This window comes from Eupeodes corollae, chromosome 1 (assembly GCF_945859685.1).
Source record: "Eupeodes corollae chromosome 1, idEupCoro1.1, whole genome shotgun sequence".
Taxonomy (NCBI): Eukaryota; Metazoa; Arthropoda; class Insecta; order Diptera; family Syrphidae; genus Eupeodes; species Eupeodes corollae.
Genome location: NC_079147.1, coordinates 84,654,501 through 84,678,564, shown reverse-complemented (window position 1 = coordinate 84,678,564; position 24,064 = coordinate 84,654,501). Strand labels below are relative to the sequence as shown.

Sequence of the window (24,064 nt, the reverse complement as noted above, 5' to 3'; positions counted from 1 at the left end):
ATTCTCGGAAATCAACAAGTTAGCATGAACTGTAAATTTCGTAAATTTTGTTTCAAAGAAACTTTTATTGTTTTGGTATTTTAATTTAATTTAAATTAACGTTTTGAAAAAAATAACAATACTTTATACGAGAAGTCGATTATTTTTAAAATGAAAGTGTATACAATTTATATTCATTAAAATAATTTTTCTCATAAAACAATGGTGGAAACCTTAAATACTCGGAAAAAATAAAGCTTGACATTTATACACCGTTAGACAAAATATCAAAACATAGTTTATTCGAAAGGATTAATGGATGAAATAAAGGGGAAAAGAAATAAGCATTTGGACTCATAACTTGTAACGACTAGTTGGAATTTTTTTTATATAGACTTGGTCTTACTTACTTAATTAAGTACTTACTTACTTACTTAAGTAAGTAAGTAAGACCAGAAAAGATAACTTTACTTTCTTTCAAAAAGGTACAACACGAAAATTGTATTTTCTTGATTTTCAAAAATGGTATAAATCGAAAGTCGCCTTTTTTTGCGACTTTTTTTGAATTTTCAAAGATAATTTGTACGATAGGGGAATGTTTTCAAAAACGGTTCACTCATCTAGTCGAATTTTAACACAGGGGAAATGTCTAAAAAAGTGATCAATAGGGTTTTTGTCATCCAAAATGCAACTGATGTTTCCTACTGTACTCAGAACTAATTTTTAGTGGGGGCTTTACCCCCATTTATCCAATTATTTTGAGTGACGGTTGGTCAAAAGGAATAAGAGATTATAGGTGCTGATGTTGAAATCAAATGAATTTGGATTCGAATGGACCAACATAAGAATACGAGTCAGAGGCTCATTAAGGCCATAGGAGGTGTTAGTGTTAAAAGAAATGGAATCATAGAGAGAGAAGCAGTCAACTGAACCAGATAGAAGCCGATGTATGAACAATATGACTATAGCAGAACAATTAACTCAAAACTGGGCAACTCTTCCGCCAGACGATTCGTTTGCTATTCGGACACCGCAAGGTGGTGTTCTATACTCTCTCCTCTGAAACCTATTGGCAAATGGAATCCTAACTAGTCTGGATGCGGAGGGTTTCATAGTGATCGCTTATGGGGAAGACGTTGCTATAGCAGTGTAAGGAAAGCATCTCAACATCTAAAAGAACTCTCACAAAATGCCTTAGACAGACTAATACTTTGAGCTGATGGGTGTAGACTGGGTGTCAACCCACACAAAACCAATTTAGATAGATGCAAAATTTCATTTGTCAACCCTCCCTATATTAAAGGAATCCAAATCAGACGAGGCTAAATACTTGGATCTTGTTTTAGACAAAAAAAAACTAAATTGGAAACGCAATGTACAGGAAAGAGTCAAAAAAGCTACTGTAGCTCTTTTTGCTTGCAAAAAAGGTATTGGTTATAAATGGGGCTTGCAAATCAAAATCACGCATAGGATATACACATATGTAATCAGACCGATTTTAATGTACGGTGTGCAAGTATGGTGGACTGCTTTAGAGAAAGGTATAAACAGGGATAAGTTAAATAAAGTCCAACGTTCAGCTTGCTTATGTATAATCGAATCGCTTCGCACGACCCCGTCTGCGGCACTGGACACCTTGCTCTACCTTACACCTCTTGACATATTTAGTAAACAAATAGCTGCAAGCTCTGCTATTCGCCTCAATGCTTCGTCGCAGTGGACTTACAACAACATTGGCCACTCCGTAATTCTAAGGTACTTAGAATCAATTCCAAAGCACACAGACTACACCATCCCCCAACTACAATTCGACAGAAACTATCAGATTTCTATACCTACCAGATCTTTTTGGGAGGATAGGACATTCTTAGAGGATGAGTTAATCCACTTTTACACAGATGGCTCAAAAACCAAAGAAGGGGTTGGTGGTGGTGTGTACTCTGAACGACTGAAATTAAGTCTCTCATTCCGCCTTCCCAATCATTGTAGCGTGGAACTTTTGGCGATTAAGGAAGTCTTGTCTTGGCTCAAAGAAAACGTGATATCAACATCTGATATCCGTATTTTCTCCGACAGCCTGGCCGCTATCAAATCTCTGGACTCTGTCTCTACAAACTCTATAACAGTCCATAACTGTCGATCAATCCTAATGGAGATGGTGCAACAGTTTAATATTCACCTTTGCTGGGTGCCGGGCCATAGAGACATTCCAGGTAACTGTAAGGCAGATGAACTCGGCAGGAACGGTACAGTACAGCCCATCCTACCACGTTTGCAAGTACTGGCATACCAATGGCTACTTGTAAACTGTTGCTAATGCAAGACGCTGCGAGGAGGGCAGGCATCAGGTGGAACAACACCACCACGTGTCAAGTCACAAAAAACATCTGGCCAACACTGGATTTAAAGCGTTCGATAATAGGTTTCATAACCGTACACTGTCTAATAAAAAACCACGCCACGTGGTTAGGCGTATTCTCAAATGACTTTTGCAGAAGCTGTTTGGACGAGGATGAGGAGGAAACAGTTCTTCACCTTCTCTAGCTCAAAAACGCAAGAATTACCTCTTTAACGATCTGAACGATCTATAACATATTAGCATAATCAGCCTCTCACGTTTCGTAAGGGACTCAAATTGGTTCCATTGAGCTTAAGAGGAAGCCTCAAGATTCATGTGGTATCACAATTGGCCATTAAACTGGCCTAATTGTGTCCTTTTCCATTATGGTAAGCCACTTTAACTTAACCTAAACTATGAACAATGTGTCAGCAATTTATCTCCGTTCCTGTAATAAGTTGAGGTTTAATTGATAGAGGCGATCACGATAAGATCAAAGAATTTTCTTAAGGAAAGTATTGAAGTGCAAAACGAAAGAATCTACGTTGAAAGCTTTCTATTCTTTTAATGCGACACATATTTAAGAAGAGGTCTGACAATCGTCATATAAAAGAGATTGGGACACGAAAAGGTTAGAAAATTCTTTGGACCATCTTTTAACATAACCTAATGCATAGTTATCCTTGTGAATTATTTCGTCAATGTAAATTAGAAATTTTAGTTCACAATCACATAAAAGGCCGAGATCCCTTATGCTTTCTATACTTTATATATGGGATGATTATAAAGAAAGTAATGACGGGGATTTGATTTAATGTATTTGCGCGAAAAGTTAGTAGTCTGACACTTGCTAATGTTGAACTTTTAGCTATTTTAAGTACACTAGGTTAAGAAATATTCAAAATCTGTTTTGAGGAATACGTCTTCATGAGTATCATCGGCGTAAAGGAATATTTGACAATGTTTAATGACCATGACGACAAAGAGGATAGAGACTAAATGACTACCTTGAGAAATACCTAAGTGCGTAGAATAGGATTGGAACGAGCGTATCTAATTTGGATATAATTTTCAGGATTTTCAAATTAATAGGTATTCCATTTCGAGCTAACGCTTTCGAAAACGACAATAAATTGGTGAACCTATAAGTACAGACAAACAAATATATTAAAAAATGTAGTAAATTTTTAAGAGTATGCTTTAAATAAATTAAGAACAAATTCTCCTGAAAGCTGTTTTATTAGTAAAAACAATTTAAGAATGTTTAATTCGAATACTTTGAAGCAAACAATTATATAATCCTTAAAATATTTTTAAATACCGAAAAATAACATTTACGAATTGATAAAGAAGTTTCGGTAAGTGTTGAGCCTTTCTGACTGAATTTCCTTTTTAAAAAATTAGTCGGACAACATTTTTTCCAACAAGAAGGTGTAACTTGGCATACGGCGCGCTTAACAAAAAAAAATAAATTTAATATCAATTAGGTGATAACTTTATTTTTAGAAATGGTGTTGATAATCGACCCTTGTTAATGGGACTTAACGCCTATAAAAAACTTTTTATTATACAATATTTAAGGTACTTACCATTGACACTGTACTGCCAGATTCAATACTATTGAAAAATCATAGCCGCTGACATAAAATTGTCTATAGCTGATTTTAATAATACAAATGTTATTCTTACAATATATTTTTTTTAATTTGTTATTAAAAGTTCTCTAGTTCTTAAAAAAACAACCGATACTACATAATGCTTGATAGTTTTATTTTAAGCTCATAAAAAAACAACAATAACACCGAACTTCTTATTCATGCCCTTCAGCTAATATTTCTAAAAGTCATTCAAAGTATAAATAACAACATTTTGTTTAAGACAAAAAAGTTTAAAGTTAATATTTGTATTTGCCTTTAAGGCACTTGAATCGAAAATATTTGTTTTTCTAAGTTTTAAGGTGTTTTTGAAGGTTAATGTTTTTAGTATAACTCTTTAAAAGTTTTTACTTTTTATAAGAAAAATGCTAATTGATTTTTTCTTTCTTAACTGTTCAAACAATATTTTGAATTGAATGGAATAATATTAAATTTTTTCGAGTCATTAATCAATTTTTACCAATTTTTTTCTAGATCTTCTTTTTTTTTTAATAAACTGCGCCTAATAGATATTTTTCTTAAATTGTAGCAAATATTAAAAACAATTTTTCTCATAAGATAAAGTTGGTTTCAAGCTTATTTTTTGGGCCGGATATTCGAGCCGAAAACCAGTTTCACTAGCTTTGAGTAGATTGTTTTTGTAGGCTTTTTTTGTAAGAAAATTTCCACTTCTTTTTTTAAAACTTTATGAAATCTCAAAAACGTAATTATTGGATATATACAATTTTTTCTGAGGGTGTATCATTTTTTTGCAAAATATTTCAGGTGACTAACATTTTTTTCAGATTTATGATATATACAAAAACCGTTGCTTGAATTGTTTTTTTTTTTTTATAATTGAAGTTAATTAAAAAAATTGGTATCACGTCACAATTTATAATATAATTTTTAATTGAAGTCGTTAGCTTTATCGAGAGATATTTGATATCAGCCCAATTTAAGATTTGTTTAAAACTGCTGTAGTAAAAAAAAAACCGTTACTAAAATTTTCCTTTTCGCATCGTTTTTTGTTACTTTCCCTAAAAAAATGATGTGGAGTCGATATTTCTTTTTAAATATGGTGTGTTTAGTGTTAGAAAAAGCATAAGGTTTTTAGAAATCCAGAAGGAGTGTTAATAATATAAAACTTTGTTGTACAAGGCGAATGAAAAGCATTGCTTCACAAAATACACATTTTGTCAGTTCTAAATGTTGCACTGTTAACGCTTATTCAAAAATTGATGAACGTTTTTTCAATGAATACTAATTATTAGTCATTTAAACATTTTAAACTATTTGTTTTTGAGTTCATCATTACCTATTTTTGAAGTAAGCTACACCTCAACACCTGTTTATTATTAGTGTAGCAATAAACTTTTCATAAAAGTCAACCAACATTTTCAAAATCGACTCACTTAACGCCTTGTCTATTAACCTTTTATTCAATCCACCCCTGTAAACTATTCATCCAAACACCTACACACAGAAAAGAGTGTTAAAACTAGATCCGCGAATTATAAAGAAGGAGGAGTTGTCGGACGGGGATTTGAATAAAGTCGCTTTCGCGTTTCTAATTGCTGTTCTTGGTGGAAAGTTTGTTGTGTTCGAGACAAGTTTCGAGTTTATAATTGTTTGCTCTGACTCTATATTTTCTACATTCAAACTTATATACACGATACCGTTATTCGTATTATAGCTATACACAGATACAACAACCTAAATATATAGCTGAGCAAAGAGTAAATGAATGTAGACCACACGGAATCACGAACGAATTAAGATGGATGTAATTGGGTCGTCATTGGACTCACAGAATGGAACCGAACCAGCAACCGTTCTGCTGCCGCTAGCGTTTTTTAAAAAATAAATTAAAAAACGAAACGAAACGAAAAAAAATATACAAAATAACTTCCAATTAACCTTAAAGTGGGCATTGATGTGCATTTTTATTATTTTAGCGTGCACTTCATTTTCTTTTTAAACGCGCGACCTGGCCCTGTTTACTTTTATAAGTAAAATACTTTGGCCGATATCGGGGTTTCAAGTGGAAAAACCTGGAGTTTTAGGCAAGGGGGTTATCGATATTATACCACCGACTGCATTATTCTTTATTATAAAGACGAGCTTGGAACTTATTCACTTGTAAAAAATAACCCCCCCCGCCCAAAATCACAATTCAAAAGCCGTTAATTATAAATATACATATTTATATAAACTCTACTACCATTCGTTCTATATTTTTTTGTTATTAAGTGGGAAAAATCAAGCAGCAAAGGAAATTTAGATTTGAAAGTGATTAAAAATGGGGTGTTTAGTGTTAGAAAAAGCATAAGGTTTTTAGAAACCCAGAAGGAGTGTTAATAACATAAAACCTTGTTGTACAAGGCGAATGAAAAGCAATTAGGAATTGAGTGAGAAAAAAGCAATCTAGACCATAAGCAACTTATTGTTTTTAATTTTCTTATCGATTATGTAAATTTTTGAGTTTGTTTTGTATTGAAAATTAAGTTGGGTGAATTCATATTTGTTTACTTTTAAGATTAATTTTGCATTAAAGTATTGAAATTAAAAAAATCAATTATCCTAATAGCATCCTACAAAAATGGGAGAAACGGGAAGCGGTCGTAAATTCGATATTCTTGAAATACTTTGAAATTTGTGACGAACATTTAATGGCCATAGGCGTGTTTTTTTGAATCGCTATTTGCTGCCAAATTCGATTACTCAAAAAAACGTATCTGCAGTTGCCCATCCGCAGCTTTTTTATTGTATGTTTAAAATGTTTGACTTGTCTAGCTGTCAGATAATAAAACAATACAACCCAAGAAGTCCAGCAAGGCCTCCGGCTCCTCTTTCTCCAGTTTTTTTTTCTTTCTAGCGCCACTTGTTTAAAAAAAACGATACAAATTTTTCCAACCCAAGCATTAAATGTTATGATGCAGAAAGCTCATTTTTGTATGTCAAAAATAGTTTTAGTTGTTTTATTTAAATTCAAATGGCGCTACAGAGAAGAAATTTAACTTTGGTAAATTTCCTACTTTTTGCAAAAAGTCGCCGTTATAGTTAAACCATAAATTTCACAATATAGATCAACTTTGTCTGATTCGTTGCTTGATTTGTGTGTTCCAAAAACAAAATAAATAAAAGAAGCTGGGATGCGACCCACGCTGTCGATTTGCCTTGCTTAAAAGTTTGTCTATATGTACTCGTATCAATTTTTACCAAATTTGTGTACTATTTTTTGGTAGATTTTATTTTTTATGAAAAAACGGACTGTTGGATTTTTATATAAAAATTACTGAATATCGAAAACAATATTTTCTGTGAAATAAAATAAGTGTGAAGCCAATATTTTTCATTTTTGAAAAGCTATTTGAGCTGAAAGTAAATTTTTACCAAGTTTTAGTATTGTTTTTTTTTTGTAAAAAAACTATAAATTCGAATTTTTAAAAAATTTTACCAAATGTTAAAAAACAATATTTCTTATAAGATACAATTAGCTTGAAGCCAATATTTAAAATTTTAAAAGAGATATTTGAGTCGAAAATCAATTTTTACCAACTTTTGTTAAATATGTAAAAAAAACTGTCAATTCGATTTTTCTCAAAATTTTATCAGATGTCAAAAACATTATTCTTCGTTGCATCTTTCATCTTTCTAAAAATCTTTTATTTCGACTCTAGGGACCTTGAAACGTCGAGAAATGTCAAAATTTTCAATTTGACAAATCGGACCCATTACAATAACTTCCAATGGGAAGTTAATAAATAAATTTGGTTGCCCAACAGTCCATTGAGAATTAGGGCCTCGTGACTTACAACTCTCAACCATTCCTGTGTAAAGTCTTCAGTCTACAGTCTTAAGACGAATCCGAACAGCTAATTTGAGAAAGCACTTTTCATGACAAGAATTACTCTTGAAGGATTTGCCATTTCTTCGCAAGAGGCAGTGTCCGTGAAAACATTTTTTTTTAATTTAGGTGGCACAGGCAGGGATTGAACCCAAGACCTCTGGCGTTACAGCCCTACTAACTTCCAAGCCAAGGTGTGCGTTCCAATATTAATTCAAATTAAACTCTACGTACCAACCTAAGAAATTGAATTTTTTTCCGATCTAGTATCGATATTCGAAAAAATATAAACTTTTTAGCCGCAGCCAGATTTAAGTTTAAGTTTTATCCCCAGCTGTTTTTTGTATTTTTAATGCATGGAAGCTTCCACTGAAATCACGAATAGCTGTACCAAAAAAAACATCTCATGTGTTTCAAAAATGCCTCTGATAAAAGGAGATTATCTTTTAAGTTTGTCAAAGGTTATACATTAGTTCTCCTTTTTCTTGAGTAATTAAAATAAGATTTTATTGCTTCTTGTTTACGAAAGAATAAGCTTTAAAAGGCTTTTCAATCCGGTTACTTACTTTCTTATTTGAGATGGCGTTACAGTAATAAGCATCAACCAACAGGCAGCCCCGTCGAGAGGGAGGTGGAAATGGGAAAAAAAAACCCTGGGACCTCGATTTTCTATGGGCCCCTAAGATTGAAAGCATTAAAAAGAGTGTTTTTTATTCATCATCAACATACCTATTCCCACTTATTTTTGGGGCCCGAAAATTTAAGGTCATTCATGCTTTCGCAATTAGGCCCCTGTTTGCATGTTATCTATCAATCTATCAGTCACTAGCTTGCCGATCTTGGCCCCTGATTATAATAAAAATTATTATTGGCTTACATTTTTGGTAATATTTAATGACAAATTTGGCAACTCTGAGATATTGAAAGAAAGTTGTAATAAATTGTTTCGCTTTTCTTATATAATTTAAGGAACATTTTTCATTTATTTTATTTTGAACATTTGTAACGTCAAAATAAGGGGCCCGTAAACTTAAAACAAAACACAAATATTTATTTCGGTTTCTGTTTTTATGAAGTTTCTTCAATTTTTGTTTCTACTGGGAAGGAAATTTTTAATTTGGTTTCAGGGGACCGGAAAATCCCATGCAAACGTTTTTCAATTATGGTTTTCGTAACATTATTATTTAATTCATATTTTGAATTAGTTGTTTACTGAAGATTTGAAGGATATCAAATCACTTGAAAGTGTGTATATTAAACCAGCCATATACAAAATTCAGCGGAACGTTGTCCTGCCGTAATCACATTTTTTAGTGTTGTTCAAAAGTGTTTCAACTTGTTTAGTAACAGTGCCCAACGTTGGGAAATTCTTAAGGAAAATGTGCCCGGATTCTTTCACAAACTTTCCGATATAAGATGGGCAGTTAGAATTGAATCATCTGAAAAACCATAGAACAATATTAGAAGCCTTAAGTGATATTAACTTAACTGCTAAAGCTCGAAGAGATGTAAATGGTGTCTTAGATTTGGTGCAAGGTTATTAGCGCTATAAATTAAAGAAGTATCATTCTTAAAGCCAAAAACATGACTGTTGACATTAAAATTCGAAATCTCGACAACTTGATCTTCGATTTGAACATTATTCGAAGCGAATGGGATCAAATTTTATTTGAATGCAAAGACAATTAAAGAGATTTTAAAGAAAATCTGGGAGCCAGAGAGCAAATTAAAACTGACGAAAAAATTAATTTTAAGAAAGACACCTTTTACGTCATAGTTGATTCTATTATATCTGGAATTTCTCGTCGGTTCGATACTATAAAAAATTTGAATGCTACACTTTTATTTTTATGGCAGTTTTCAACTATGGACGAAATAGGAATTAAAATATCCGCTACAAGGTAACCAAGAGTATAACTTGCATTTGTCCCAAGAGTTGAAAGAAGAAATAATTTATCTGAAACACAATTTTGAAACAGAACATCCGCCATTGAGTTTTTTCAATGCTATTTATTCCCAGAACTTGGTGACTATTTTAATTAGTAATTAGTACCAAATGTTCAGTTAGCGTCCTTACCAGAACAAACAATTTTCATCGTTCGTGCTCTTCACAAGATCACGTTTCAGGTTTGATGATTAACACTTTTTTCGGTTCACTTTGCAAACAAAAAATTATTGTTTCCGTTAATTACAACCAATTTCATGCTATTTGTAATTGAAATTTGAACGTATCATATCAGTAGGCATGAACTTTGAAAAAAGAGATTTTCCGTCCTGGGCCCGGAATTCCTCTCGACGACCCTGCAAACAGGCGTCTTCAGGCATCCTGGTCATTTTTCGCACAGCAAGAAGCTTAAGGTCTTATCAAACCTACGTTCACAACCTTAGGGCGATCTTCCTTTACTGAACTAAAGCTTTGACGTCCATTCGCTGAACATGACCTAGCTAAGTTGTTGGACTTTTTTTCCTTCGACCAGATCAGTGCCGTTCTACCAATCTGCTTAGTTCGTAGAAGTATCTTCTCCTCCGCTCTCCATCTACGCAAATGGGACCAAAGCTCTTCCGAAAAATTTTTCTTTCGGAGCATCGCATTGTAAGCATTCTTATCTTAAATTAACAAGGTTAAAGCCTAATCGCTATAAATGAGAAAAGAATTACTGAGTGTCTTATTGAGAATGACTGGAAGCAGTGATTTGTAAGGGTTATTCTCCGTTTGATTTCAACGCTAGTGCCGTTTTCTGATATTTAAAGGTGCCTAGGTAGACAAAGCCCTAAACTAATTCAAAGTTAAAGCTTTCGATGATCTGTGATGTCTGTTTGACAATGTTGCCATAGGTTTAACATACTTCTTCCTATTTTTTTTTTTCAAGAATGAGTTTAAAATGTTGAAGTGCGACTTAGTAAGAGTAGTAGTAAGTCCAGTATAATAGCCAGCTTAGAAGTTATCTTTTGGGCTGTTTCACACATTTCGGTTCTGTTCGTATGGTAAAAAACCCTACCATGACGCATAAATAGTAATGTCATAAAATTAACTGAAGTTTTCATAATGAAAGAAGATGGATTTCACCATACTTGAAGATATAAAAACTGTGCTTTGCTTTCCTATCAGTGGTTCAAGTTAATTCTTTGGATTTTAACCGTACAGACGGAACCGTTTATATATAGAAAAGTTATAAGGTTTTTAATGAAGCTTTGGAAGCATGTAGTAGGATTTTTTGGGTTTATTTTTATGATATTAGTTGCTCCAATTTGTGTATGTGCATAATCATAATAAATAATCTAGAGTAACGTCACTCAATAACCCGATCTAGATAAATACAAATAGTTTGATTCTTCAACTGATATTGATGTTTTCTTCGAAAGCCATTTTTGAAGCAACTCAGGATGAGCATCATTGAAGTCCAAGCACTAATATTTCATTGTTTTTGGGTGTAAAAGTCTTTCACAGCTTAGTTTTAAGAAAGAGCAGAAATTAATACAGGTTTTTTAAAAATGTATGGAGTAAAAAAATTAACATAAATCTCCATAATCCTACTGTGAGGGTAAATGACACTCCATTGGTAAGTTATCTGGAGAGTGCTAATCTTTTGGCTAGGTTCTTTGCCGTCAATTCCAAGCAGCTTGAAAGATTTAGCACCAATATTCTTTTCCACCTATACTAAACCTAGATTCCCAAAAAATCTTAACATGCACAAATCCGCTGGCTTGGCTGCTATTCCTTCTTTTGCTATGAAGAGGTGTTTTACAACGCAAAAAGAAGTACTACGGAAGTTTATTCAGCCTCCCTAACTTTGAAGTCTCGTTAAAAGTCATGGAGGCACTGATCAATCATCAGTTTAAATAATATCTCTTACCAGAAAACTTCTATTAAGATAATTAGATCGCCAGAACCATTTTGTGTGTAGCCATAGGTCACTGGTGATTTTATGGTTCTTGTCCCCTAACAACGGAACGAATCTTTACACCATTTTGGAAAAAGGTATATTTTTTCGCGTACAATTTTAACAGCATTTGTAAGAGTCTTGCATTAGTCTCTCTTATCAGAAATGCGTATCTTCGGGTTTAATACATTCCACCGTTATGTGAAAGCCCTTCAAAGTCGTAATGTAATTTATATCATCCTTTTTTTTTAACCTATTGTAACGAATAATAATCACTCTTTTTCGTGTTTAAAGATTCCTTCTTTGGCCGTACTTCACGAATATTAAGAATGTTTAGCTGATGTTAACTTATATCTTCTTTCAAACTTCCCCTGAATCTTATGATTGGGATTTATGGTAGTTCTATTTGCTGAAGATGTATTTTAATAGGGTTTGAGTAAGGGGATATCTAATCTGAAAGCTTTTTGAAAGCTTTTTCTTATACCAAAACATAGTTTTTCTATAATAAAGAAAGGGTGCCAGAGATCGCGATAGAAGTAATAAGAAATCTTAAATGTCTTCTTATACTTTTGTTTCATTAAATTGTGAAAACTCTAATTAGTTTCGAGTTTTACATGATTTTGAAGAAAGCGTTTTCTGACTACTTTTCGTCAGGAAGATTTTGCTTTTCATATTTCAGTTTGGTTGAAAGGAAAATCTACCCACTTTTGTTGACAAAATCCTTTTCCAAATTCAAAAAATCTTCGACATTGTTAAAGCTTGAAGAACATTACCTTTTGCTGCTTAGGTATTTCTCCTTTTAAAACGACTTTTCATTGGTTTGAGTTTCTTGGAGCTTGGAAACTCTCCAAAAATACCCTACAAAATTAATACAAAATTGGGGTTTTCAATGCTTAACCTGACTCTTATCTGGATCCCTGTGTCGCCAGAGGACAAATGCATGCACTTAATCTAACCACCAGCACCAGATCTTGTGTGGTAATATATAGTAAATACTTTGTACCCTAAATATCTAACCCCTTTTTGAAAATACCCATATTCAACTATGCACCTGCGATGGAAGAAAACATCCTTTGAATTTCTCAAATAATATATGCCTCGTTAAAAACAGTTACAATTACCTAACCTACCTACATACAATATGTGTACTAATTTCCAACAATTGTGTGACGTTGACTCAGAAAATAGGTTGTATATCCCTTAACCTATTTAGCAAAGTCATAAAATGTGTCACAAAAACCCAGTGGTCCCTAAGTAACGTTTTCAAATTGCATGGCAGTAGGTACCAGGTACCATCATGCAACGAAATCTCCAATAATATAGTTGCATCGTCATCGTCGTAGTCGTAGTTGTAGTTGTAGTCGTCGTCGTCGCATAAAAAGGATTAAGATCTTCCACTTTTTAGAATAGTCCTTTCTGTTCTTGCAGCAAAATGCACAGGCACACAGTGCACTGCACGTGTGTGTTCTTTTTCTATTTAATAGAAGAAAAGAGAAAAAGAATTGAAAGAAAAAATTTGAGCACTATCACTTCGGAATGTAAACAAAATACACGGGGATTACTAGCAGCTCAGCAAAATGTTATCCTTTTAAAAAGGCACGTTCCAGAACATGAAACAAGCCATATGCTGCTTCTGATGCTCCTGAAAGAGTCATTCTATAGGGTATACGAATCAGGTAATCGGAGAGTGAGGGAGGTATACAGGGAGCTGGGATTTGGAGGGTCTTTCACCTTATTCCCACAATATGCCTGCCTAACCACCTACACTATACAGAGTGCACACTCTGTTAGCTTAAACAACAAAAGGAAGCTTTTAAGAGCATCTCGCTTCCAAAGTGGGTATATACGATACACGCCTTGAGTTGTACAAGTATACGAAAGTGAATAGCGAAGTACCTATACCTAGCTACCTATACTTGTAGAAGGTATAGTCCACCAACACATTCCACCAAACATCATATCATCCAGCTATAGGTATATAGGTATAAGGTATAGTGGCATTTTTCTTCTGGGGCTAGAAAATGCAGCGAAATAAAAGCACGTTCGTGATGTTAGCTAGCGCAGCAAGCTCTTCTCTCACATCGCACTCCTGTCAGATGAAGTGAATACATGGGAAAATGGGAACGTGTCCCTGTGGCAATTAATTGCTGCGCGCCACATTTATCCTTTTGTTCTATTTTCAGCGTTTTGTTTGACTCTCTATATTGTTGTATCTTTTATTATTGCCTTAACTCAAGAACCAAACCAAAGCTCTCCTTCAACCTACAACACTAACGCCAACGCCAACGCTTCTGCCACAACTCCCATCCACGTCCTGCAATAAAAATTGTTTCCCCATTTTTATCTTGTTTGTTTGTATTGTGTTCATTTTGTATTTCAATCCATTTGCAGTGCGGCATTTTTTCATGGTCAAGTGGAGCAGCCAGTTCGTGGTCTTATGAGCTTAGTGAATCACAAGGATGTTTCAGTGATTGTTGCGATAAACGAGCGTGGTATTTTCATCATTGATCCGGTGGAATACGTAAGTGTAATCGGCAATTGCTTATTTTGCATTGTTGCCACAATCAATGCCACATCGCACATCATTGATGATAAATTGGAGCATTTTTGTGTTTGCTCTTTTTCTGTTGTTGTTTTTGCTAATTTGTTGTTGTTGCCTTTTTCAGACACTGTTGCTGGGCTTAAGATATGAAGACTTATCCTGGGATTTTGCCAAACCAAGTGCGAGTGATGATCCCGAATGCCAGACGTGTATATTTCTACAGGTGAGTTTTGAGTTATTTATTATTATTTCAGTATGAAATGTTAAATGTTAAAAATGTATAAGGGACATACTGATTTATATTCAGGGCCACTTGAAATGTTGCATATACCATTTAGTATATCGACTCAAGAAGATGGCACGATAAAGCAATAAGATGTGTTTCGTGGTTTTAATTAAATTATGTTTCCTTCTTGTTCATGGAATAAGGACAAAAAATTAAGTCGTTTGGAAAAATTTAATTCCTGACAGGATCTGATGGTCAGAGGGATACATTTTGAATTATAAAAAAGGCTAAAATAATGTTTAACAAGACTGTTTTTATATTGTACTGACCTTTTTCTTTAATGATTGTTAAAGAGTGGTGACTTTGGTCGAGATCCATTTCAAATGAATATAAACGATATTTGGGACACTATTTATTATAGCAAATTTCTAAAAACGTGTTCAATCTCCCAAATTCTTTTAGTTGAAAAATATGAACTTCATTGACTTTTTAACATTTATTTATGTATATATCCGTTTAAGTACAAATATCTTTGCATTCAAATTTTAGATAAATTAAGACTTAGGAAAAAATATTTTATTCAATACTGTTCAACTTTTCTGCTAGATGATTCTTTAGTACAGAGACGCCGCAAAGTGGTGTTATATCCCCTCTTCTCTGGAACCTAGTGGTGAATGAAATTGTAACTAGTCTGGATGCGGAGGTTTTCAGAATGATTGCTCAGGGGGATGACGTTGCTATAGCGGTTTCAGGGAAGCATCTTAACACTTTTAAAGAACCCCTACAAAATGTCTTAGACAGACTAATACTTTGGGCTGATCGCAGTGTACTGAGAAGAAAACTGCATTGGAAACGCAATGTACAACAAACAGTCAAAAAAGGCTACATCAGCTCTATTTTCTTGCAAAAAGCTTTAGGTAATAAATAGGGCTTACAACCCAGAATCAACAACAACAATTGCCACTCCGTAGTTTTAAGGTATTTGGAATCAATTCCAAAGCACAGAGACTACACCATGCCCCAACTGCAAGTCGACAGCATCTTCCACATTTCTGTACCTTCCAGGTCTTTCTTGAAGAGTAGGGAATTTCTGGAAGACGAGTCACTCTACTTTTATACATATAGATAAAAACAGAAGATGGGGTTGGTGAAGGTGTGTACTCTGGTCGACTGAAATTAAGTCTCTCATTTCGCCTTCCCAATCATTGTAGCGTATTTCAAGGAGAACTTTGGGCGATAAAAGAAGTCTTGTCCTGGCTTAAGGAAAACGTGATATCAACACATCGTTAGTAAATAAAAAGAACAGAAATGGACTAAGATGACTGCCTTGAGGAACTCCTAAGTGATGGACAAGTATTGAAACAAGACCTGCTTATTTCAAGGTATAATAAAGGGTGATTTTTTGGCAACACTGGTTTAAGCAACTGACGCACGTTTCGCGTTTTGTTTCCCTGGCAAACATCTTAAGTTTATTTTATAATTTAACCATGAATCGTCTTACAAGCGAAGAACGCTTAAAAATTATTGAATTTTATTATCAAAATGCGTGCTCTGTTAAGAAAGTTCATTGAGCGCTTCTTCCGTTTTATGGTCAGTTAAATCGACGGACTGAAGTGGCTATTCGGGCTATTACATCGTTTGATATTAAACCACCAACACGCTTACGTAGAGTCAGAAATCCAATTGATGAAATTATCCCAGCTGTATTGGGCAGTGTTAATGATGACCATCAATTATCTTTTCGTTGCCGTTCGCAGCAATTGAGCCTCTGTTACTCAACAATGTTTAAAATTTTGCGAAAGGATTTAAGTGTGATGATTTTCAAAATACAGCTGGTGCAAAAATTGAAGCCCAAGGATCTACTGCAACGTAAAGTTTTTAGCGAATGGGCTCTTGGCCGAAGATCCACTTTTTTACCGAAAAATTGTGTTCAGCGACTAAGCTCATTTTTGGCTTAATGGGTACGTAAATAAGCAGAATTGTCAATTTTGGGGTGAATATTAGGTAGCAAGAGCTATCAATGCATCCCGAAAAAGTCACAGTTTGGTGTGGTTTATGGGCTAGTGCATTATTGGACCGTACTTCTTCAAAGATGATGCAAATCGTAACGCAACTGTGAATGGTGAGCGTTACCGTGAGATGATATCCAACTTTTTTGCCCAAAATGCAAAAGCTCGACTTGCATGACATGTTGTTTTAACAAGACGGTGCCACATGCCGCGCAAAAATTAACTTATTGGAAGGCGAGCTTGTGAACATTTCATTTCACGTTCGGGACCGCCTTTAGACTATTTTTTGTGGGGCTATGTTAACTATTGACACGTTAGATGACAACATTAAAGCATTTACTTGTGTGATACCGTCCTAAATATTGGAACGAATATGCCAAAATTGGACTAAGCGGATGGACCATATCATATAAAGATTTCATGCATTTTTCTGAATTTCATCTATTTTTTCCTAAAAACTTTATTATAGCTTTTAAAATTTCACCCTTTATCTTCTTATAAAGATTAGACATTGACTTTTAGGTGTGAAAAACAACATCTTGGAGGCAAATCCAAGTCAAGAAAACGTAAAATTACGCACAAAATTGAAAGTACATTTTGGATCGAAAAAAAAACTATGGAGAAAACCGTAAACTGTTTTACTGGGTAGATGCAGGCCAAGATGTTGCGTTTTTCTGCAAGTCCTCTCACACTTTTGCTTCTTAACATAGCCCAAGAAGTAAGACAAGGGCAGATCTTAAGGTTTATTTATCCGGTGAGCCTTTTCAAAGCGTGGCAGTTGACATTTTGGGATTATCACCGTCGACCAAAAGAGAAAAAAATAAGTTCTAGTGCTCATGGATTATTTCACGAAGTGATTCGAGGTATTTGTTATCGCGGTGGCTAACACTGTCACCAGAAAACAAGTTGTTCCACAACTGTGTTCCAAGGGAGCTGCATTTCAATCAAAACAAAAATTTTGAGGCTGGTCTTTTCCAAGAAGTTATGCGAATAATGGGCATTCACAAAAAGAACTACACCTTTGCATCCACAATCGGATGGTCTTGTTGAAAGGTTGAAGCGGACAATTTTACAATATTTATCAAAATATAAACGATAAATGCCTATCACTGTTTTCAATAGCGTATCGTGCCACTCAACAAGAAACCATTGAACAATCCCCGCTTTTCGGAAGGGAAATGCAATCTGACCTGCTATTTGCAATATAACCGAAAGAGAAAGTTGTGGCTGTAAACGTTTATGCTAAAATGCGACGAGAACAACATGGAGAGGTATATGAACAAGCGAGATATCTGATGCATCAGGGCGCTGCAAAAATAAACCCCAGGTACCGTTTATCTTCAAATTCTATTCGATTTAAGTTGAAACCATTTGAGTGGTTCCATAATCTTAAACGCAAAGTCCATGTTTTCCCGAAACTCCAATCGGATTGGGATGGATTGTATCGTGTTATGGAATTGTTAAGAGATGTAACTGCAAAGATCCAAAAGTAAACTTAAGATCGTCCAAATTGATTACTTGTCCACATATCATGGGAAAAGGCTTCCGCCCGGAACGCTTCAGTGTAAGAAGGGGAGATTGTAACAAAACCTAATTTTTGGGCACTTTCCGAGTAGTTAGCTTTAACATAATTGTTTCTTAGCGGTAAGGTCGTTTCATGTCACGAAACGTCAGAATATTTTTTTTTGTAATTGTAAAGAAATTAGACCATAAGACAGCTTTGTTCCTCTGAGCTCAGATTGAGATAATTTTTAAGTACTTGTCCGATTTATTCATTTTGAAAGTTCTTTTTCCTTAAGCCTTGATTTATTTAACATTGTTTTGTCATTTGTGTTTGAATGCATTTTTCATATTCACTTAGTCAATAGTCAGTACCTGAGACAATAATAAATTATTCTAACTTTTTCAAACCTTCAGTCATTTTTGATTGAAAAGAACTTTTGTTTAGTTTTAACAATTGTGCCGGAAAAATAAAATATTTGCATGGTTCCTTTACTATAACTACAATAAAATAGTTGTCTCATATAAGTGAAGAGAATCTTGAGAGGCCTAACTATTCACAAAAAAATTGTTTAACTGAACCCAAAAGACATTATTTTTTTTTTTGTTTAATTAACCCAAAATACTAATGATTTTTCTTGGGAAATAATTGTTTTCTCGTAACTTATACGTATTTGTCTTTATAGACTATATACATATATATATATATCTAAGTTAAAGGTCCACATTCTATCTTTACCTATTCCAGCTCTGTTGAAAGTTTCTTTTACATTTCAATCAAATTTGCTGAAGAGATCATTTTTATTCCCTAGGCCTGCAAGAACACCCTGATCTGATAGCAACACAATTTAAAACCAAAGAATCATTACTTTCAACTGAATTGTTCATTCTCTGTGAAAAGGTTAAACAAAAAATTGAAAGCCTTCATTTCTTTTACCAGATATGTAGCTAACAGCCTCGAGAATCCTAATTGGTTGCAATCCTGCATCATTTACCTATTCCTACGGTTAAAAGATGTGCACAGAACCAGCATCACGAAGAGCATTCAAAAATATCCTTGTGGTGGCAAATCCTTTGTTCATTCGGCGCTAGCTCGATGAGAAAAAAAGAATTCAAGAATAAATGCAGCTTTAGATTGTAGGTGTAGTTGGGGATGTTAGGGGTGTTGGACGGAGGTGGTGTTCCATAAGCCCAGCTTTTGTGAATGTTTTAGGTGATGGCAAAACAACAATGCGCGGGAATATTATGCTAATTGATAGAAAGACGAAAGAAGTGTTTCCTTTTTGTTTCCAGTTTCATTTGTTTTCTAGAATATGTTTGCAATGCATCCAACACCAACAGCAACAATAATAAAAAGTTCTAAGCCCATCACTATGGCACCTTATCTTCATACCTATGTCTTTCTATTGTTAGTTTATTCAACCTGAATTCTCACCGTGTCGTCATTGTGAGATAGTCTCATCTTCATCTCTTCCTTATGAGCCTTCTTGCATAGAATAGAGGGTATTTAGCCTGAAAGTAGGTCATGTCAGCCATATACGAGTACACTGACGAAAAATTGCTGCTTTCTGCCGCTATATGTATAACGTTGTCGTTCGTCGTCGTCTCGTTGCTCCCGCCCACTCTGCTCTGCGCTGCTGAATGTCGGTCGGTGCTAACGGTACTCATACCATAAGTTTGAATTTGTACTTATGCTCAGGATTTCCTATGCACACTTTTGCATATGGCTTGGCTGCTAAGAGAGGAAAAAGAGGACCAAAGAAAGGAGCAGATGTCGAGTTTGCCATCATACGACTCCATATTTTGCTTGCACTATAAACCATTCACTATATTGATTAAGTTCTCTTGCACACATCCATTTGAACATACTTATGTTTGATTTGCAAAAGGATCTGAGTCTTAAAAGATTACTCGATGTCAAAGCAAAAGGATTAGATAGGATGCTCTCTTGGCAGTAGCAGTAGAATACCTTCTATTATTTTAAGGTCTTCAGGTGTTTCTTTAGGGTCCTCTTTTTTTGGGACGAGAGAGCATTTCCAAAAATTACTTCTTCTTCTTCTCGAAGTGGTAAGGGGAAGGAGGAGATTCTTTCCATCTGAGCTGGTTGATGCTTTAAATCTTAGGATTGATTGCCATCAATATATGGGTTAGATGAATTTATATGGAGTTTAAAGCTGCTCCAGATCGTATTTATAATTGGAAAGTGCAGCTCTCATTTTATATTATATATTTTCAGTATCGCAAAACTTAATACTATGTGCATACATATAATAGAATATAACTGTATAAAGTGTAGTACAGGGCAAGGAAAAATACCTATAAGCAATATAAAATTGTGTTAGCAGAAGAATAACAAATTGAATTGTTCTTTTAAAGGAACTTGGATGGCATGGAGATAATAAAGTAGGTATACTTTCCATAGAAATGCCCTTTGACCAGCAATGACCTATAGCTTCAGGTTATGCAAATTTTTATAATGACTGACAATATTAATTATGAGCAAGAATGTTGAAGACCCTTTGATGAAACGTGAAACTTCGGAAAGAATTGATATGCTCAATTTTTCTTTGAAAAAATACTAGTTGATTGATTTTAGGAGAAAAAAAATGGTGGTAGTTAAATAAAATAGAAAAAATGATGCATAGATAATAGACTTGAATTAATATTATAATTAAATGGAAACTGATAAGAATTAACTTTATCTGTTGGAAATATGTAGTTCTAAAATAATCAGATTATTTTTATGAGATGGAGAAGTTGGAAAATGGGTTATAATTATTTAATTTTTTTTATTTCCTATTCAAATCCGTTTGGCAATAAAAGAAAGCCAATTGGGATCGACTGAACGACTTCTTCAGGAACTTTAAATAGTCCCTATGTATTAAAGAGTTATAGGAAGGTTCAATTCAAAAAGTATTAGACACGTTCAAATCTTATATCCTCCAAATAAACGCTGGTGCGCCGCAAGGCTCCATTTTGTCTCCGACACTCTTCCTTAAATGATCTTATGTCTAAAACTTTTTATCCACTTCATTGTTTCGCTGATAACAATACCCTCAGCTTTTCATATTCGTTTCTAGATTTCCATCTTTGTCCTTCGGATGTGGACAACATTGTTCTATGGAAAATCAAAAATGTAATGCTTCAAAGACCCAATACTGTCTATAGGTGCAAAAGCATACCTTACCCCCAATGACACTATCCATGGGTGGTTCTTGCATCGAGGAGAATGAACAGCTTCCAGTTTTAGAAATGTACATCACAAACCACTGCTGTGGAGTCAGCACATAATTAAAATCGCGAAAAATACTGCTAAGTGCTTAGGTTTTCTATGTCAATGCAAAATCTTGTTTACCAGTTTTGATCTGGCAGAAACCTGAACAAAACTCGAGTACATGTTAACATTTAGTCTTTTTTCAAAGCTGTACACTTTCGCTTAAAAATTTAATTTTGTTTTTTTCGTTGCCAAATGCCAAAATTGGTGACTTTTTGGAATTTCAAAAAAACATGTATCTAAGAAACCTGATGTTTTGAGTGATTTTGTATTTAGATTTAACTTACGTTTTGTAGAGCAGTATCTTTTTTCTTAAAATAACTCTGGAGTGTACGTTCTTTACAAAATTACTTGGATTTTTGGAAAATCTAGCGCCACCATGACAAGCTAAAGACAAGCTTATCAAAGGATCAAATCTTCTTTCCCTTAAACCAATCATTTTTATAGCTTTGGAAACTCTGACGAGCTATTTTTTAAGAAATATATTGAAGAACATTGAAAAAATGGAGTATTTTAAAAATCCATGAATATCTTTTAATTGGATTAGAAATATCTGGACAGAAGGTATTACTTACTGATTTCAAGTCCAACATTCATAAAATAAATTCTGATGTAAATCAGAGCTCCGCGGTTTTGACTTTTCTGAATCAATTTGTATTCATAATTCTTTCCATTTTTAGTGTTAGATAACCTCTTTAATTTGTAATGCTGAAGGAAATATTGAATTGTTAATCCTACAGCAAATATATTTAAATAGTTTTAGCGTTGATTGACGTATAACTTCACATTGATGACCAAATCATAAGGATTTAAAAAGTTATACAATCGACGATTGTAGTTAAAGCTGATTTCTGTACTATAGTCTGTACAGAAATCAGCTTTTTTTTTTTTTTTTTTTTTTATATAATAAGCGCACACTCAAGGGGATATATTACCCTTATTATGTAGACACGGTGTGAGCACTAGGAAAGGGAGAGAGGGGTTGAAAGGAGATGTCGGTGTACATTGGTTTTGAATTCCTGAATATTGCAATAGCTGGGAAAGACAGAGTGTGGTAAGGCATTCCACATTCGCATAGTACGGCTAAAGAACGAATCTCTATACTTGACAGTACGACCGAAGATGGGCTCGAGGGTATATTGATGAGCATTCCTAGAAGCGCGAGTATTACGGTTGAACTGTTTAAGGGGAGGAATGCAGCTGGCTATTTCTCTAGAGCATAAACCATTAAAATAACGGTAAAACAGGGTGAGACAAGAAACATTTCGACGATGTTCAAGTGACGTAAATGATGTTATGATGGTAATATCACCAATCAATCTAAATGCTCTACGTTCAATACTATCCAAGAGGCTTAAGTAAGTTGCAGGAGCACCAGCCCAGATATGGGAGTTATACTCAAGCTTTGGACGTATATAAGACTTGTAAATAACAGCCAGACCAGAGGGGGAGAAAAACTTCTTGCATCGCCTTAGAAAACCCAAACATCTTGCGGCATTTTTGGCGACATCGCGTATGTGATCGTTCCACAAAAGGTGGTTGGTGATACACATACCAAGAATATCCAGATGTTCAGTTTCCTCGATGCAAGTGCCATTTATGGATAATGGCAGCGGGGGTATATTTCGCTTTAACGATACAAGACAGCATTGCGTTTTCGAAGCATTAAATTCCACGCGGTTTCTTATTCCCCATTGTACAATGCTGTTTAGGTCGGAATTTAATGAGCTTATCATATTTTGTAGTTGCAGTTCCACATCCGTACTAGAGGGGTGTGAGTCTGAAAACGAATATGAAAAGCTAAGAGTACTATCGTCAGCGAAACAATGTATTGGATTAGATGTTGCAGACAGGAGATCATTAATAAAAATGAGAAAGAGTGTTGGAGATAGAACAGAGCCCTGGGGCACACCAGCATTTATTTTGTGGTTTTCAGATTTGAATCCATCCAATACAACTTGTATTGAACGATTCGAAAGGTAATTACTAATCCAATGAAGGAGGGATTCATGCAAACCGAAAGCACGCATTTTCGATAAGAGAGCCTGATGCCAAACCCTATCAAATGCTTTTGAAATATCAAGTGCAATAATCTTACTTTCTCCAAAGCTATGTAAAGATTTGTTCCACTGTTCGGTGAGATGAACCATGAGATCACCAGTGGACCTATTGCTACGAAAGCCATACTGTCGGTCATTAAGAAGCTTCCGTTCTTCAAGATATTTCTTGAGCTGATAATTAATCAGCGTTTCCATGACCTTGGAAAGAAGGGACGTAAGTGCAATCGGTCGATAATTAGACGGTGAGGAAGATTCGCCTTTTTTGGGAATAGGCTGGACAAATGCGGTTTTCCATCCGCTCGGAACGAGACCTGAGGAGTAGGACAGATGAAAAAGCTTACGCAGTGGTTTTGCCAGCGATGAAGAACACCTCTTCAGAACAATAGCGGGGATACCATCCGGACCAGCAGATTTGTGTATGTTAAGATCTTTTAGGACCCTCGCTACGGTACGAGTGCGAAAAAAGATTTGCCCCATAGAATCATTAACTCGCTCAAGTACAGGCGGAGTCATAACACTCACTGGCAGAGTTGAATTGGCGGCGAACTGCCTAGCAAAGAGATTTGCTTTCTCTAAGGAGCTAACAAATGGAGTGTCATTCACAACGAGCGTAGGGACCGAGGAAGAGGAAGAATTCCTCATATTTTTTACAAATGACCAAAAATTTTTACTGCCTTTGGGACATTGCAGTATTTTTTGCCGTAATTTTTGGTCATGTAAAAATTTGGTCCGTCGAATATGGGCGTTGCAGGCCTTCCTGGCTTGCTTGAA

At 34.8% G+C, this 24,064-nt stretch overlaps 1 protein-coding gene across 1 annotated transcript in view; it reads left to right on the top strand.

The window, feature by feature from the left end:
• LOC129941017 (FERM domain-containing protein 8) overlaps positions 1-24,064 on the top strand; it is a 57,965-nt gene that overhangs the window by 1,780 nt on the left and 32,121 nt on the right. Inside the window, exons 4-5 of the mRNA XM_056049556.1 lie at positions 14,074-14,203; positions 14,349-14,447. Coding sequence (XP_055905531.1) covers positions 14,074-14,203; positions 14,349-14,447 — 229 coding nt within the window. The remainder of the gene's footprint in view (positions 1-14,073; positions 14,204-14,348; positions 14,448-24,064) is intronic.